We start from the raw sequence: 18649 nt of genomic DNA, 5'->3' as shown, positions 1-18649 counted from the left end.
TTCCAGTTCTGAGCAGAAGGAAACAGTTTTTCATCTACTAACATGTATCAGCAGACAGATGTGACAGTTTCCAAACCATCATATGTACTTATACTCACAAAAATCAGGGCATCTACTTCGTACTACCCTTTTATGAAGTTTGGCAATTCTCTGTATGTGAATGTCTACAGAGGGCAAATTGTCTCATCAGAGAAATTATTTTCTCAAAGATGGAAACCATATCTTCTCTGGATACCATACCAGTGGACAAGAATATTAACCATTTCTAAACGGCCATTGAAGCTGACTATATGATGGTCCCCCTACCCAATTTAAACAGTTTCAAAATCACAAATGGAGAAGAACATAAAGAATTTTGTGTACCTATATTGCAAAATCTTGATTTTTCATGTGGTATTTTGAAAACATATGGTGTTTTGACTTATTCATTGGAAACACTGCATATAGCTTCATTCATTAACTGGATTAAAAGGCACATTTCGAAAAATCTTCATTAAAAGTAATACTGTGAAAAGTTTATTTGCATCGATTAATTCCTTTTTTCACCATCATAAGAGATATTGACATTTGTTTGCTCTTTGTGATCAGAGAAAAGACATTTTGGAATGGATAATCTGTTTCTACCATTCTTTAAAGAAAAAAGCTTTAAAAACAAAATTCAAGTGCAAAAATTTCCAGTAGTCTTCCTACCTCCAGTGTACCCCAGCAAAATATTCATAGCTGTGCTGTTAGGAAATTAATCAACCACAAGCTTCGATTACCCACGTTTTTTTCCTCCCTAAGGTGTCTATACTTATGAAAACATATATAGCACATTCCTGAAAGTATACCATATTCCTACAAAGGGAGCCTAGAAGCAACAGTGATCACTGCCTTTCAGTGTCTCCAACCCCACGTAACCACTGATAGGATAATTCAGTCTCTAAGTCATTTGATCTACCCATTTCCTAAATAACAGGGATCAACTTCTATTCAAGAAAGCTAGTCTGGGTTTACTAACACGCTCCCCCAAAATTCAATAGGTCCATGTAAGGTAGTAATTAGGTCTTTCAATTTTTAACTATGATTATTTTTCTTCATTATAAAATGTATTTAATGTCAACATATGCAATGCATGTATCAGTATGGAAGATGCAGCTTTAAAGATGTTTATTTAAAATTTTTCTTACGGTTTATGCTTTGGATTTTTAAATCTTATTTTCAATAAGGGTCTCTAAACTCCTTTCAAATTACCTAAAATCCTGGAAAAAGTTTAAGCTACTGGTCGGTCTAAAAAACTTGACAGATGCATTCTTGAGACATTCATCAGGATACATTTTAAAAACATCAATCTAAGTAAGCTCTTTAATACAACATGATACTTTATAACTGTTATACATTAATCCCCCTAATTTATTTTCATACTTGGACCTTCAAACTATCTTGGAATAAATAAGAAAAATTTTAAGTGCAAAAATGAGTAATACATGATTTTATCACTTTGGGGACAATGAAATCAATATTTTCCTGTGATTTAAAAAAAATAATAGGAGTAATCAATCTTGTGTATACTTCTGGACTTTAACTTGTAACAAATATATTCTGTTAGCATATAAAATGTTTTTATCTTATTTTGAAAAGATTAAATATGTAGGGTTGTCCAAAATATGTGTATTGTTTTTTAAAACTGACACCAATGCATCCATATTCTACTAAAAACAAAATAATCAGACTGATGTGCACTTATTAGGAAGCAAGTTTAAAAATTTGGAATTTTTTTTAAAGTGCTGAGATTTGGAAGAGGAATATCTTTAAACATGCTAACCATTACCTTATGATGAACATAACAAGGACTCAAACTCAAGTTTAGAAAAAAAAAATAGAGGTTCTATGAAAGGAAGATTAGTAACAAACATTCAGGTAAAAACAAATAGCACCACAATGAATTGCACTAAGGTGCTAAAGGAGGTACCTTATTCCCTGCAGAGTGAACGCTCCTTCTGAAATGTATTGCAACGTATAAATGCAATTGTTTAATGGTTACCATTTGGTTCATTCATCTACAGAAAATTGCATTCCTTCTAGTTCATTATATTGAACAAACATTCAAATTACTGAACTATACATAATGTTACATAGTTTACATTTTATGAAAACAAAGCTCGAAGGAATATTTATAAATGTCACCTTGCATAAAGATGACAAGTTTAAAAGGGCTCCATATCTCTTAAGACATTTAATTTACGTTAATGGTCCAGGAGTGTTTTAGATATAGATATAGATATAGATATATTTATATGCATATATATTTCAACAAGAAGTGTAAAAATTTTTAAAAACAAATCACAGCACTCATAGCTGCTTTACATACGAAGGTCTTAGGGTCATTAATGTGTCAAACTATTACATTTATAATATGTATATTTTTAAAAAGACCAAAAATGGCACATCAGAAAACTCGCTGAAATTCTTATTAGAGGCCCATTTTACTGTATCGTATTACTGATGTGTCGATTCAATGTGTAATTCCCTTTTCTTCACTGAAAGCATTTGTCCCTTCTATTTGGATCCACTTCTAGAGTCTCTGTATTTTCTTTCCTTGGTTAGACGGCATCCTTTTCCACGTCAGTTAAAGATCAGGAAAACGGCTTGGGTCTTCCTTGTAGTCATCAGGTATAGTAAAGATGGAGCCATCAAATTCATCGTATCGAAACTCCTGAAAAGTCACAGTGGCTGTGATTGTGGGAAACACAGGTATATCTACAGAGAGAACATCAATGATAACATTGTAAAATCAAATGTTAATATTCATAGACTACAAAATACTATTGGAGATGTCCATATTCCTTAAAATGTAAAAAAAAAAAAAAAAAATACTCAAGAACCAGAAGAATTCAAATATATGTAGTACTGAGTGTGTGTTTCAGGGAGAGTTCTGGGTATTGATTAGTGAGGAGAAAAAGACATTCAGGCATCCAGCATTATATTGAAAACTCAAGATCCCATGCCTTCCTAGTCTTAAGAATATAATGCCAGATTCTACCGGTCTTTTTTTCTTTTTCTTGGGGCAGAGGGACAGCTACTTTTGTACTTTTTGCATTCTGACTTTTTTCTCTTCAGATTATAGTATATTTACTATTCTCACTCTTTGAGCTGATTTATTTTCATTCTTACTAGCCCAAGTAAAATACTCTAATCCTTTTTTGTTTTAAAACATTAAAAACAACGCATCACTTAAATATGTGGAATAAAAACAGTCTCATCAGAAATGGAAAAATATCATACCACTACAGCCTAATCTTCCAAATGAAATATATTTCTAGCTGAAATTGTTAAGTAAAATCTAGCAATTAAAATGAGCAAGTTAATGATTACATAAGAATCAGAGTAAAATAAATAAAATGAACAAATACATTAAATTAAATGTTTAATTTTATTCCTCATATGAGTTACTGACATGAGTACAAATCATAAAGCCTGGATTCAGATTCCTATAAATCATTTTACTCATGAGCCTCAGGGATTTCATATGTAAAATAAAGAAACTCTGAAATTCCCTTAAAACTCTGAAATGAGGTTGGGTGTGGTGGCTCACACCTATAATCCCAATACTTTGGGAGGCCAAGGCAGGAGGATCACTTGAGTCCAGGAGTTCAAAACCAGCATGGGCAACATAGGGAGACCCTGTCTCTATTTAAAATAATAATAATAAATCATTTTAAAAAAAACTCTGAAATCAGTATATGAAAGCTAATTCAAGTGTCTACCTAGGGTAAGGACACAAAGTAAATTAAGTCTAACTGATATAAGCTAGTATTCTATTGCAGAAAGTTATGTTCTTATGTAAAAAGGAAAACAAAATACCTTAATTAGATTTAAACACAATAATCAACATAACAATTATAGAGTTTCTAGTTATTTCTGGGGGAAGAAATTATTCCTTTGTACCTACTATATGCAGATGCTATCCTAATCCAGGGGTCTGTACACTAAGTCCTATTGCCAGGCCTGTTTTGGTAGGGCCCATAAGCTAAGAAAGTATTTTACATTTTTAAATGTTTAGGGAAAAAAAAGAATAGTATTTCATGAAGTGAAAATTAGGCTGGGCGTGGTGGCTCACACCTGTAATCCCAGCACTTTGGGAGGCTGAGACAGGTGGATCACTTGAGGTCAGGAGTTCGAGACCAGCCTGGCCAACATGGTGAAACCCCATCTCTAACAAAAATACAAAAATTAGCTGGGTGTGGTGGCGGGTGCCTATAATCCCAGCTACTCAGAAGGCTGAGGCAGGAGAATCGCTTGAACCCAGAAGGCGGAGGTTGCAGTGAGCCAAGATTGTGCCACTACACTAGAGCCTAGGGAACAGAGCAAGACTCTATCTCAAAAAAAAAAAAAAAAAAAAATTACATGAAAGTCAAACTTCAGTGTCTGTAAATAGCTTTTTTGGAACACAACACGCCCACTCATTTACTTACTATCTATGGCTGCTCTCATTCTCCAAAAAGAGTAGTTGTGACAGAAACTATGGAGCCCACAAAGCCTAAGATTTTTTATCTTTCAGACAAAGTTTGCTGACCCCATTCTAGGTTTTGGATACACATCACTAAATAAGAAACAAAATTCATGCAATTATAGAGATTACACTGGTTGGGAGGGGCAGACAACAAATAAATGATGATGAGTATCTAGAAAAAAATAAAGCATGACAGCAGAATAGGGAGTCTCAGTGTTGGGGGTACGAGCTGTTGAATAGGGTGGCCAAAGGAAAACCTCAATGAAGGGACTTTTCAGTAAAGACCTGAGATAAGAACAAACCATGCAGTTGCCTGGAGGACGAAAATTCCAAATAGAAGAACACAAAGTACAAAAGCCCTAAAAGGAGGTATCTGGTTTAATCTCAGAACAGCCAGGAGGCCAATGTGGCTGCAGCCAAATGAATGAGAGGAAGATTAGCAGACGATGAGGTCAGAGGGGAAATAGGCTGCCAGATCAGGTGGGGTTTAGGCCAAAAAAAAGACTTCAGCTTTTACTCTGGATCAGGTGGAAAGCCAATGGAAGGGTGTGACCGGGGTAGTACTATAACTGGAGTTTTGGCAGATGTAATGAGAATATAATACAAGGTGACAAGAGCGAAGAGGGAGATGTGCTCCAGAAGGAGCAGCCAGAGAGGGAGGAAGAAAACCAAGAGAGAGCCTATCAAAGAAGTCAGAGGAAAATGCAATAACTTGTCTCAGTTACTCACTGAGCCAAGGACTTCAAAATAAGAAAAGTCAAATCTTGAAGAGATTAATATAAAAACAGAAAAGTTTCTGCTACATCTAACAATAAGGATCAATAATAAATAAACAGGAAGAGAGAATCTGTAATGAACTAAGGAAGTGAGTATGCTTCTTATTTTGAGACAATTACAGATTCACAAGCAATTTTAAGAAACAATACAGGCCAGGCACAGTGGCTGACACCTGTAATCCCAGTACTTTGGGAGGCCAAGGTGGACAAATCACTTGAACTCAGGAGTTTGAGACCAGCCTGGGCAACAAAGTGATGAGACCCCATCTGTACAACAAATACAAAAATTAACTGGGTATGGTGGCTCATATCTGTGGTCTCAGCTACTTGGGAGGCTGAGGTGGGAGGATGGCTTGAGACTGGGAAGCGGAAGTTGCAGTGAGCCGAGATCATGCCACTGCATTCTAGCCTGGGCAACAGCGTCAGACCCTGCCTCAAAAAAAAAAAAAAAAAAAAGAAAAGAAAAGAAAAAGAAAGGAAGGAAGGAAGGAAGGGAGGGAGGGGAAAGAGGATGGAAGGAAGGAGAGAGGGAGGCAGGGAAGAAGGAAGGAAGGAAGGAGCAAGCAAGGGAGATTTCCTGTAGCCTTTATTCAATTTTATCCAATTTCCCCCAATGGTAACATCTTACAAATAATATAATATAAAAATCAGGATATTGACAGTATAGTAAAACATGATGAATATTTCCATAACCACATGTTGTCCTCATGTTGGATCCCACAGTGTTGTCCTTTTATAGCCACAATTGCTTCTCTTATGCCTCACCCCTTCTATAGTCCCCGGCATCCACTCAACTGTTCACTGCCACAGTTGTTTTCACTTCGAATACTTTACATAAATGGAATCATACAGTATATAATTTTTGGGATTGGCTTTTTTCTACTCAGTATAATTCTCAAGCAATTCATCTAGGTTGTTTCATGTATTAACAGTTCATTCTTTTTATTGGTGAATAGTATATCCCATGGTATAGGTGTATCATTGTTCATTTACCTGTTGAAAATTGTAGTTTTGGGCTATTACAAATAAAGCTGATATAGAATAAACATTTGTGTACTTTTTTTGTGTGTGTGAACATACTCTTCATTTGTCTGATCTAAATGCCTAGCAAACTAACACAGCTATTCTAGCTTCTTTGCCTTTCCATCCAAATTTTAAAATAATCTTGCCTATGTCTATAAAAATATCTTGTTGGGATTTGTCTCTCAGTACTGCTTTATCTATGTTCCACAAATTTTGATATGTTGCAATTTCATTTTCATTCAGTTTAATTTATTGTTTTATTTCCTTTGAGACTTCCCTTTGACATATAGATTATTTAGAAGAGTGCTCTTTAAGTTTCCAAGTGTTTGGACATTCTCTTGTTATTTTTCTAATATTAATTCCTAGTTTAATTCCATTGTAATCAGAGAACATACTTGGTATGATTTTCGGTTCTTTTATATATATTCAGGTTTGTTTATAGCCAACATGGTCTACCTTGGTATATGTTCCATGGGCACTTGAAATGTATGTGTATTCTGCTGTTATTGGGTGGAGTATTCCATAAATGCCAATTAAATCCTTTGGCTTATGATGTTGTTGATTGTTCTACATCCTTGCAAATTTTCTGTCTGTTGTTATATCAACTGTGGAGAGAAGGGTGTTGAGTCTCCAGTTATAATTGTGGATCTATTTTTCCTTTCCATTCTTTCAATTTTTGTTTCATCTATCTTGCAACTGTTACTTGGTATATATACATCTAGAATGGTTACATCTTCTTCATAGATTGACCCTTTTATCGCTAAATAATATCCCTCTCTGTCTCTAATAATTTTCTTTGCTCTGATATCTGCCTTGATTTTAATATGGCCAATCCTGTTTTCCTTTGATTAGTGTTTGCATGATATATCTTTTTCCACTCTTTCACTTCTAATCTGCCTATATCATTATATTTCAAGTGAGTTTACTGAAAATAGCAGACAATTGGATCATGGTTTTTTTTTTTTTTTTTTTTTTTTTATTGAAACAATCCTGCTCTGTCACCCAGGCTGGAGTGAGTGCAGTGGCGTGATCTTGGCTCACTGCAACTTCCGTCAGCCTCCTAGGTTTAAGCAATTCTCCCACCTCAGCCTCCCAAGTAGCTGGGATTACAGGGATGAGCCACTGCATCCAGCCTGGATCATGTTTTTTAATCCACTTTACCAATCACTATCTTTTAATTGGTATATTTAGACCATTTACATTTAATGGCATTATTAATATGTTAGGGCTTAGGTCTGCTATTTTATTTTTTGTTTTCTGTTCATTCTCTCTGTTCTTCATTTCTCTGTTTTCTTTTTCCTGCCATTCTTAGGTTACCTATTTTTTAGAATTTAATTTTAATTTATCTATGGTGTTTTTGAGTTATCTCTTCTTACAGCTTCTATAGTGGCTGCTCTAGGTATACATTATTGTGTGTATGTGTGTGTGTGTCTGTATCACAATTTCCCGGTGTCATAATTTTACCAACTCAAGTGAAGTAAACTTATCTCCCTTTATGTCCCTATACCTTCCCCCCATTTAAAATATAATTGTAAATAGAAAGTAAGAATAGAGAGATAAAAGTAGGCTTTCAAATAGCTTGGCTGTGAAAAGCAAAGATTAAAGCAAGTGCTGGTGGAATTACAGGTGTTTTTTTTGTTTGTTTTTGTTTTTTAGTTTTTTTGTTTGATTTTAAAAGGGGAGAGACCTGAGCAACCCTAACAACTGAGAGGAAAAATGCAGTAGAGACAGGTAGAAGGAAAACGAGAAATATGAAGTGACTCATGCAGCTAGCTTTTTTTGTTTTTCCCCTTGAGACAGAGTCTTGCTCTGGTTGCCCAGGCTGGAGTGCAATGGCGTGATCTTGGCTCACTGTAACCTCTGCCTCCTGGGTTCAAGTGATTCTCCTGCCTCAGCCTCCTGAATAGCTGGGATTACAAGCACCCGCCACCACACCTGGCTAATTTTTAGTAAAGACAGAGTTTCACCAAGTTGGCCAGGCTGGTCTCGAACTCCTGACCTCAAGTGATCCACCTGCCTTGGCCTCCCAAAGTGCGAGATTACAGGCGTCAGCCACCGTGCCTGGCGATACAGCTAGCTTTTTAAAAGAGCTGGGAGGAGAATAGATCCATAATACAAATGAAGACATTACTCAAGCTAAGAAGAGGGGCGCCACTTCCAGTGAGATAGGAAGATGAAAGAAAAGGTTGGGCTCGGGGCAGAAAAATCTTTATGGGGTGTTGGAAGTAGTGAGGGAGGTCCCATTTCTGATATTCTCTTTTTGTATCCAAGGAAGTAAAAATCATCTGCGCTTAGGTTGTAGAAGGAAGTGGTGGGGGAGGATGAAGATTTGATGATGAAAGAGGGTCAAATTTAGTCTTTGAGCAAAATGACAGAAGAAGCCAATCAGAGAAAAGACCATTCATAATCAGCACTTAAAGCTCTGGCTGATTCTGAAAACATGTAATTGTGTTAACAATAATTTCCAAATTTTTATAATTTATCCTAGTTGTGTTTTTTATCCTAAACGTAGAAAAAGAAATGGTGAAAGATTAAACATACACAGGAGGAAGTTTTACAGGGTTGGTTCAAAAGAAGGACAGAGAAACAAAAGAGAAATAGTTAAATAAATACGCCATAACTTTAAGTATACAAGCAAAAGATTATTCCTTGTTAAAAATGTGGTTCTACATCAAAGAAATGCCTGCAAAAAAAGGATTGCAGATTTTTTTCTTCTCATATAATGAAAATATTTCCTTTGCATAAAAATAAATGTATTGTGGGGTTTGATTTGGGTTTAGAACTTAAAAATAGATGTGAATACAGAGATAGTTTGAAATTCTCATCTGTTTAACTCCTGTTCTCTATTCTGGTTTGTCATGGGTCTCTTAACAGTACCTAGAAGGGAGTCTAAAACTTGAAATATTTACCTCACCATAGAAAATGGCAATGGAGTTTTAAACTTCTGCAGAAATGCTAACACAAAGATCCCTTATGGCTATGGCACACAGCTCTGAATTGCATTAGTTTTCTAACCATTTCTGCCTAAGATCTTATCACTGATTTCTCCAAGTAGACACTGGATTCCTAGTGCTTTTGAATTGCAAAGGGCAACTAGAGTGACATTTTGAAAATCATTTATTTAAAAGTCATTTTTCATCTAGAAAATGTTTATTTCCAGGTGTGCAAAATTGTGAAGATCAGGTTTAATTTTTAGCAATGAAAACATTTTGGCCTAAGTATTCTGAGATGTGGTTTTAAAAATATTGAATAAAACAAGATACATCTGAAGAATTATAGCACTCATTAAATACTGAGTGGCTGAATTGATGGATAGTGTTAAAGGATCTCCTGAAGCTTGAATTAATGCTAAATCTAAATCTAAACACCCAAAACACCTTTTAATAGTGTCTTCTTCCTTGGTTTCTCATACGTTAGAAAACTATATGCAAAAATGAGTGTACTATTTCTAAAGATCATTGCTTAAGATGAAATTAAACATTTAGGGCTGAAAAATAAAACGTATGAGTATTACTTTATCCATCAACAGTAACTGCTTACTCCAGAAACATTCCCACTACACAGAAACTCGAAGCATAGCTAAAAATCTGGGCTAATATCTAGTCTCCCTATTTCACATGAAAAACAATATTACAGTACATCATTAGTTTACCCACACTTATCTTGTGTGAAATAGATCCCTTACATTTAATTTAAATCAAATAGAGTAAGAATTCTCATCAGGCACTTTAAATATTTGACAAAACATAAATAAATGCATATAATTACTGAAAAACTTTACAAAAATGTAAGCAACTAGGACATCTATTTTCCTTTAAAACAGCAGCCCCCAACCTTTTTGGCACGAGGGATCTGTTTCGTGAAAGATAATTTTTCCACAGACTGGTGGGGGTCGGGGAAGGCTTTGGAATGAAACTGTTCCATCTCAGATCAGGCATTAGATTTCATAAGGAGCATGCAGCCTAGATCCCTCACATGTGCAGTTCACAATAGGGTTCATGTTCCTACAAGAATCTAATGCCACGACTGATCTGACAGGAGGCAGAGCTCAGGTGGCAATGCTCACTAGCCTGCCGCTCAGCTCATCTCCTGCTGTGCATCCCACTCCTAAAAGGTCACGAACCAGCAGAGGTGTTGGGGACCCCTGCTTTAAAAGAAATTGCTTATTAAATGTTAATAAACAGCTCCATATTCCTAATGGACACTAAAATTACATCTAATTTTTTCTCTTACCTAATTTTACAGGAAAGCCTGGAGGAAGCTTCATCTGAACAAATTCTCTAAGCTTGTTAAAGTGCTTGAAGGGAGCTACTACTTCTAAAACATTCAATAATCTGAAAAATGGAAGAAGAAAAAAATGTTTTCATTGTTCAAATTGCCTTGTGTCCTTACGCTTTTTAACTACATGCTTCAAACTTGGACAGTAGTATTGACTTCCAGATACTAAGGATGAGTAAATTACAGACTTTATTCCTCCTTTTTACTCTATAATGGTTTATAACTTTTGATTGTGCAGGCATAATTTTCACAATTGTTTGATTTCAGGTCCATATTTAGATAGACTCAAAACTAATAACTAGATTCACTGTTTGGGTGGCTGATTTCCACTGCCAATTTATTGTGTGTGTAAAAGGCTCTTATGTGCTTAATATTCCTTGATTTCCTGAATATTTGATAAATGATTGCTTCTTATCTTTATATTTAAAGGGAAACTTGACTCACATAAAATTTCAGGTTGTACTATCTTTCCCTCTGAACTATAATTTCATAATATCTCTTAGCATTCTATATCATATTAGTCATTATGCTATAATTTCTTTCATCTTTTGGTTGGATGGATTTCTTTTTTAAGTAGTAGTAGTTTTCTTTGAAAAAAATCCTACTACTGCTATGTTTCTTGAATTCTTTTGTGCTTGAGAATATCTTCAGTTGCCTCCATACATAAATGAAAGTTAGAAATACTGACAGATCACACTTTTGTTACTTCAGAAAAGTAAAGATATATGAAAAAATGTAAGGCCAGGCTGATTTTACCCCTTTTCTGCCCGGATGCCTTTGGATTTCTTTATCAACAACTGAAGCCCAATAGTTTGATCAGGATAATTTTTGTTACTAATCATTCTGTATCAATTTTTCGTGGAACCTAATGTCGTCCTATAGATTTAGTTCTTCATTACAGAGAAATTTTCTTCTATCATATTTTGAATATTATTTTGGTTATACTTGGAGGCCTTTTAAGTAAAACATGAATGACTCATATTGAACCATTTTTGTCCTCCATATCTACTGCTTGTGTAATTTCTTTAATCTCTTCTACTGAATTCACCAAGAGTTGTCAAAATTTAATTTTCAGTTACATCTATTCTGTTCATTATTGTTTCTATTGTATTTGTTTTGTAATAGTGCCATTTAGTGCTCAATTTATTTCCTCAGCTTTACAATCTCCTTTTCATTTCATTTTACTGTCTTATATTCTCATCTCAGAAAGATCTACTTTACTGATTTCGTGTTCTTTCTTGTTTTCTATGGCATTTATAGGTAATTTTCTTTTCTTTTTTTTTTTTTTTTTGACCTTTTAGAACAAATTATTTGTCTGGCATTTGTATGCTGTGTTCTGTATTTCTTTTTTTTTTTTTTTGAGATGGAGTTTCGCTCTTATTGCCCAGGCTGGAGTGCAATGGCGTGATGTTGGCTCAACGCAAACTCTGCCTCCTGGGTTCAAGCGATTGTCTCAGCCTCCTGAGCAGCTGGGATTACAGGTATGCACCACCACACCCGGCCAATTTTGTATTTTTAATAGAGACGGTGTTTCTTCATGTTGGTCAGGCTGGTCTCAAACTCCCGACCTCAGGTGATCCACCCACCTCAGCCTCCCAAAGTGCCGGGATTACAGGCGTGTGCCACCGTGCCCGGCTCCTTATTTCATTTTCTCTTTCAAGAGTAGTGGTTATAACTGCCACATTTTATAAATTCTAAGATATTCTTTTTTTTTCATGTAACATATATGAAATTAGGATAACTCCTAAAATTGATGACATCTTAATATTAGCTGCAGTTTTCTTCTTTATTAGCAAGTAGAATATAAAATTGGTGAATCTTTGGCCAGGTGTGGTGGCTCACATCTGTAATCCCAGCACTTTAAGAGGCCCAGGTGGACAAATCACCTGAGGTCAGGAGTTTGAGACCAGCCTGGCCAACATGGTGAACCCCATCTCTACTAAAAATACAGAAATTATCCAGGAGTGGTAGCACATGCCTGTAGTCCCAGCTAGTTGGGAGGCTGAGGTGGGAGGATCACTTGAACCTGGGAGGCAGAGGTTGCAGTGAGCCGAGATTGTGCCACTGCACTCCAGCCTTGGCAACAGAGTGAGACTCTGTCTCAAAAAATAAATAAATAAATAAAATAATAAAATAAAATTGGTGCATCATTGAGTCAACTGGGTCCTAGATATGACAAATTTTGGCAGATGTGTATGTGTGGCTAACTCTCCACATTTTCTGAGACTTATCTCTCTCTGACATAACTTGAGGGCTGTATAGAACAATCTATCTACTTATCTAAAGCCTAGATATGGGTAAAGCTCAGGTATGTATGTACTTTTTTAAAAAATATGCACCCTGCTCTCTTCTCCGATCATTTTTAAAAAATGTATTAGTCCGTTAAAAAAAATTAATGCATTAGGCCAGATTTGAAAGGGAAGGAACTAGTAAGAGAAAATCGCCCAGTGCTTCATCTCCTCCCTCCCACTTTAGTGAGGAGCCTAAAACCATAGTTGTATCAGTCAGCTCTTGCTACCCATCTCTCATTCCAGCCATCTCTCCAAATTGAGTATTTTTAAAAAGGAGCATCCAATGAGTACATGTTTGAGAGGATATATTCAATATGTTTACCATAATATTGTTGAAAATGGTGACAAACTACAAATAACCAAAATGTTTATCAGTAGATGAATGATAAAATAAACAACAGTATATCAACACTACAAAATAACAAGGAAAAAGAATAGACGAAAATATAATCACTGTAAAACTTCAAGACACACTCATTTTTTCTTTTCTTTTCTTTTTTTTTTGAGATGGAATCCCCAGGCTGGAGTGCGGTGGCACGATCTTGACTCACTGCAACCTCTGCCTCCTTGGTTCAAGCGATTCTCCTGCCTCAGCCTCCCTAGTTGCTGGGATTACAGGCATGCGCCATATGCCCAGCTAGTTTTTGTATTTTTAGTAGAGATAGGGTTTCACCATGTTGGGCAGGCAGATCTCAAACTCCTGACCTCAGGTGATCCGCCCACCTTGGCCTCCCAAAGTACTGGGATTACAGGCATGAGCCACCACGCCCAGCCAAGATACACTCACTTTTAAATGAAAACAAGGAACACACAGAAGAAAACGTGAACCATTCCCCCATTTTTATTTTAAAAAATGCAAAAACATGGATAACTCTAGACAAAAATACAACAAATAGTCATTAACTATTGATGTGTTAAAATATCACATTTTATTCTGTACATTTCCATACTTTTGGATTTTTTTAAAACAAGCATGTATTCACGTATTACTTTTTATAATTTAAAAACCTACTCGGCTGGGCGTGGTGGCTCACGCCTGTAATCCCAGCACTTTGGGAGGCTGAGGTGGGTGGATCACCTGAGGTCAGGAGTTTGAGGCCAGCCTGGCCAACATGGCAAAACCTCATCTCTACTAAAAATACAAAAATTAGCCAGGCATGGTGGCAAGCACCTATAATCCCAGCTATTCGGGAGGCTGAGGCAGGAGAATCGCTTGAACCTGGGAGGTGGAGGTTGTGGTGAGCCGAGATCGCGCCACTGCACTCCAGCCTGGGCGACAGAGCAAGACTCCATCTCAAAAAAAAAAAAAAAATTCTACTCAAAAATTTATCTGGTGAAAGTAGTAAAAATCAATACTTTTGCGAACCAGAAAATTTCTAGAACAGTACACACACTATCAAGGCAATGGCTATTTGCTTTTCATTTCAAAGGTCTCAAATGCACCACTGGGGTGCAAATATTATTACAGCCTTTAGGGTTTAATAGTTTCATTCATAAACATTTGTAGTTAGTAACAAACTTACAACTCTATCCCTAAGGGAAATTCCTGGCTCATGGCTATCGTAGCTTTAAACGTTTTCTTACTCTCTTTGCACACCAATTCTCTACCCAGATGAGGAGCTCTAAAATGGGAGGAAAACAAAATGTTAGGAAACGTTTTCCATAGTCTATCACCTTCCTAAGAAGCATCTGTCATCTTTCAATGACATTCATTAATATTTCAATTTTTCTTACTCTGTCTACAGAAATAAAATCATGCTAAAAGGGAATAAGATATGTATAAGAAATTAAGACAAGGGCAATAAAAAAGAATAGCAAAGAGTAAAAGTTCAGAAATTATCAGATCTCAGCTAATTTCACATTGCATAGAATTTTAATAACCACTATTTTTAGGAATAAAGAAAATCATTAGTAAAAAAATTTTTAAGGTATCACTGTATATCTTTAAAGTCACTTATTCAATTCAATCTTCCTTACTGTCTATTACAGCCTCTGCATTGATCAATAAGAAATATTGTGAAGAATAAGGAATTCTATATTAACTATTATCAAAAGAAAATTATCAATTTAGCATAAAGATCTAATTGGCTTTTATTTGCAATTCTAGCACAGGACAATACCTAATTCTGTAAAATAGAATGCGCGTTCCAATAAGCTGAAAAGAGGAGGTTAGCTTTATAGACTGAAAAGGCTGAAGTGGAAACAGTGGGGAAAAAAGGTGATCTGGTTATTTCAAAGTTGCTTTCCTTATACAGTTAAAAAAACAGAAGACTTAGTTACTATGTTGACTCAGGTTGCCTGGAACGTTCTTTTCTTTTCATTTTAAACTGGCCTATTTCAAAGTTCAGTTTAATTATGTAGTACTTAGCAGAAGTAACTACATTCTGGTTTGGTATGGTCTGCTGGTGCCTAGTGCATGCAGGAGGCTAATCTAATACAATAATACCCTCATAAATTGTGTTTAACACCATAAAATGTTAAGGTCAGGCGCAGTGGCTCATAGCTGTAATCCCAGCATTTGGGAGGCCGAGGCAGGTGGATCATTTGAGCCCATAAGTTTGAGACCAGCCTGGCCAATATGGTGAAACCCTGTCTCTACTAAAAATACAAAAATTAGCTGGGCATGGTGGAGCGCACCTGTATTCCCAGCCACTCAGGAGGCTGAGGTGAGAAAATGGCTTGAACCTGGGAGGCGGAGGTTGCCGTGAGCTGAAATCACGCCCACTGCACTCCAGCCTGGGCGACAGAGCAAGACTCCGTCTCAAAAAAAAAAAAAAAAAAAAACTATAAAAATATTAAGATGGAAACATCTTGGAGAATTTAGAAAAATACAACAAAACTTTCAATAAGAAAAAAAAATGACAACTTCTTCCTAAACAGGAGCAGGAAAGTAATATTTTATATTTTATTCTCCACCAAAAGGAAATAATGGTTGGCCAGGATACGCTTTTTACTTATCTATTTATTAAAAATAAACTCTGTATTCATTCATCATTCTTTTAGTCAATAAATATAAACTGAGTATGAGCTATGTGGTAGGCACTCTACTGTTAGTAATATTACATCAGCAAAAGTCCTATGGAAGGACAGTGAGAAGTAGTCTAGCATAGGTTGAAACTAAAGGATAATGACAGGTGAGGAACTTGGAAAGGCAAAAAGAAGATAAATAATGAATGGCCTTGCACACTATGCTAAAAAATCAGGATAATCACAAAATAGAAAAGCTCATCATACAATGGGAAATCTCAAGTAAGCAACTGTCCTGTGCAATTTCCTACATCATATTTCCTTAGAACAGTGTCCTTTAGTTTTTTAGGTGTGTATAAATTGACAGGAGGGATACAGAAAGATCTACAATCATTTGCAAAGAGGGTACATAATTTGGGACACTTTGCCCTTATCATATTTAATCCATATTTTTAAAAGGTAGAAGAATTGCTTCAGTCAAAGATATACCAATAATTCTCTCCAAAATAATTTACACCAAAATATTCACATACTCAGTTTTTACAAATTATTCTTTCTAAAAACCAAATAACACATAAACAAGAAAAAAACTTACTTTCCATTTTCAGCAGATATATATTCTTCCCATGTAATAGTGTTCTGAGGAGGAGGTGTAAGAGACTGTCTTCGAATCGGCTGCCAAAAAAAAAAAAGAAAGAAAGAAAGAGGGGTGGGGGAGAAAGAAAAATGTTATTTTTTAAATATAAGATTAAAATACATCGTAAACTATTAAAACTAACAATCTACTTAATCTCTTCAATATAATACTTGAAAAGGTTCCTTCCAAGATCATTCCATGGTGATTTAAGCTCTATTGGTAATATTTATTATCAATTTTTTTTAAATCCCAAAAAGACAAATATCAAAATAATAACACCCATTCATTCAATGTTTCAATCATCTAAAATGTTCCTGGCATTATACTAGCTGCTGAACATGGAACTAAAAAGAAGTGTAAAAACTAACTCTGGGCCAGGCATAGTGGCTCATGCTGGTAATCCCAGCACTTTGGGAGGCCAAGGCGGGTGGATCAGGAAGTCAGGAGTTCAAGATCAGCTTGGCCAAGATGGTGAAACCCTGTCTTTACTAAAAATGCAAAAGAATTAGCCGGGCGTGATGGTGAGTGCCTGTATCCCAGCTACTCAGGAGGCTGAGGCAGAGAATTGCTTGAAATTAGGAGGTGGAGGTTGCAGTGAGCCGAGATTGTGCCACTGTACTCCAGCCTGGGCGACAGAGGGAGCTCTGCCTCAAAAAAAAAAAAAAACAAAAACTCTGATTCAAGGAATTTACAATTCAGTTGGAAAGAAAAAAAAAAATACAGACATGAACAGTTAACCAGAAATATAAAAGAGCATATTATTAAAGGCCAAATGAGATGATAGAAAATAGAAAATATATCAGAAAAGATAGCACTCTTCTGTGGGTAATGATCAAGACTATGCAATTGGACTTCAGATTTAAATGAAGATGAAACAGAGAAAATTAAAGGTAAAACACACAAGAAGACTGATTTAAACTCAGATGGGAAGTTCAAAATGGAGATCAACAGTAGATGGTAAAAACTGCAAAGGTCATATTTTAAAACTTTCACCCTATCTTTGCTAAATATGAATTTCAATCACTGTAAGATGAACTGGCAATAAGGAACTAAACTCTGGAGCAGAAAAGGAAATTGGAAATTCCTGGGCCAGGTGCAGTGGCTCATGCCTGTAATCCCAACACTTTGGGAGACAAAGACAGGAGAATCACTTGAGCCCACGAGTTTGAGATCAGCCTAAGCAACATAATGAGGCTCTGTTTCTTAAAAAAAAAAAAAAAAAAAAAAATTAGCTGAGTGTTGTGGTGCGTGCCTGTGGTCTCAGCTACTTGAAAAGCTGAGGCGGGAGGATCACTTGAGCCCAGGAAGTTGATGCTGCAGTAAGCCATGATTATGCCACTGCACTCCAGCCTGGGTAACAGAGTAAGACCCTGCCTCACAGGAAAAAAAAAAAAAAAAAGAACTGGCCAGGTATGGTGGCTCATGCCTATAATCCTAGCACTTCGGGAGGTCAAGGCAGGTGGATCACTTGAGGTGAGGGGTTCAAGACCAGCCTGGCCTATATGGTGAAACCCCATCTCTACTAAAAATACAAAAATTAGCCAGGTGTAGTGGCTCGCACCTGTAAACCTAGCCACTCGGGAAGCTGAGGCAGGAGAATCACTTGAACCCAGGAGGCAGAGATTGCAGTGACCTGAGATCACGCCACTGCACTCCAGCCTGGGAAACAGAGCGACTCTCTGTCTCAAGAAAACAAAACAAAAATAAACCTCGTAAATAAAAAAAAAATTTTTTTTTCAATTGCTAATGAAAACCTAACAGGACTATGGAGCAAAAAGACAATAAGTGAAAGACTAATACAAATAATGAGATGTTAATAACATTGAGAGGGTCTCATTCAAGAAACGTGGTTTTACATATAATTAGTGTAAGATGTTAATGAGCTGTATATTAGAGTTGTTAAAATCAAGGATTGTTAAAACATAAAATTGAGTTAGAATCCCAGCTCCAATACCTGGTAGTTGTGTGAATTTGGGCAAGTTACTTTCTATTATGTCAACTTAACTCACTTGCAAAATGGGAATTGGGCCACTAACTCATAGTTAAAAATTAATGGAGATAACGTATGTAAAAATCTTAGTGCAGGTCAGGTGTGGTTGCTCATGCCTATAATCCTGGCACTTTGGGAGGCCAAGGCAGGTTGATCCCTTGAGTTCAGGAGTTCAAGACAAGCCTGGGCAGCATG

At 36.2% G+C, this 18649-nt stretch overlaps 1 protein-coding gene across 2 annotated transcripts in view; it reads right to left on the bottom strand.

The window, feature by feature from the left end:
- Nucleotides 1-489: 489 nt before the first annotated feature.
- The window catches only part of ANKRD13C (ankyrin repeat domain 13C), a 94491-nt gene continuing 76331 nt past the window's right edge, over nt 490-18649 (bottom strand). Inside the window, exons 10-13 of one of the 2 annotated variants that reach the window (XM_024245218.3) lie at nt 16423-16502; nt 14384-14482; nt 10525-10625; nt 490-2739 (exon numbers count right to left, since the gene is read on the bottom strand). In XM_024245218.3, coding sequence (XP_024100986.1) covers nt 2609-2739; nt 10525-10625; nt 14384-14482; nt 16423-16502 — 411 coding nt within the window. In that variant the 3' untranslated portion in view covers nt 490-2608. The remainder of the gene's footprint in view (nt 2740-10524; nt 10626-14383; nt 14483-16422; nt 16503-18649) is intronic. The other variant, XM_024245235.3, reaches the window with a different exon arrangement.

The sequence above is a fragment of the Pongo abelii genome, chromosome 1 (assembly GCF_028885655.2).
Source record: "Pongo abelii isolate AG06213 chromosome 1, NHGRI_mPonAbe1-v2.0_pri, whole genome shotgun sequence".
Taxonomy (NCBI): domain Eukaryota; kingdom Metazoa; phylum Chordata; class Mammalia; order Primates; family Hominidae; genus Pongo; species Pongo abelii.
This window is presented reverse-complemented; position numbering and strand designations above follow the sequence as displayed.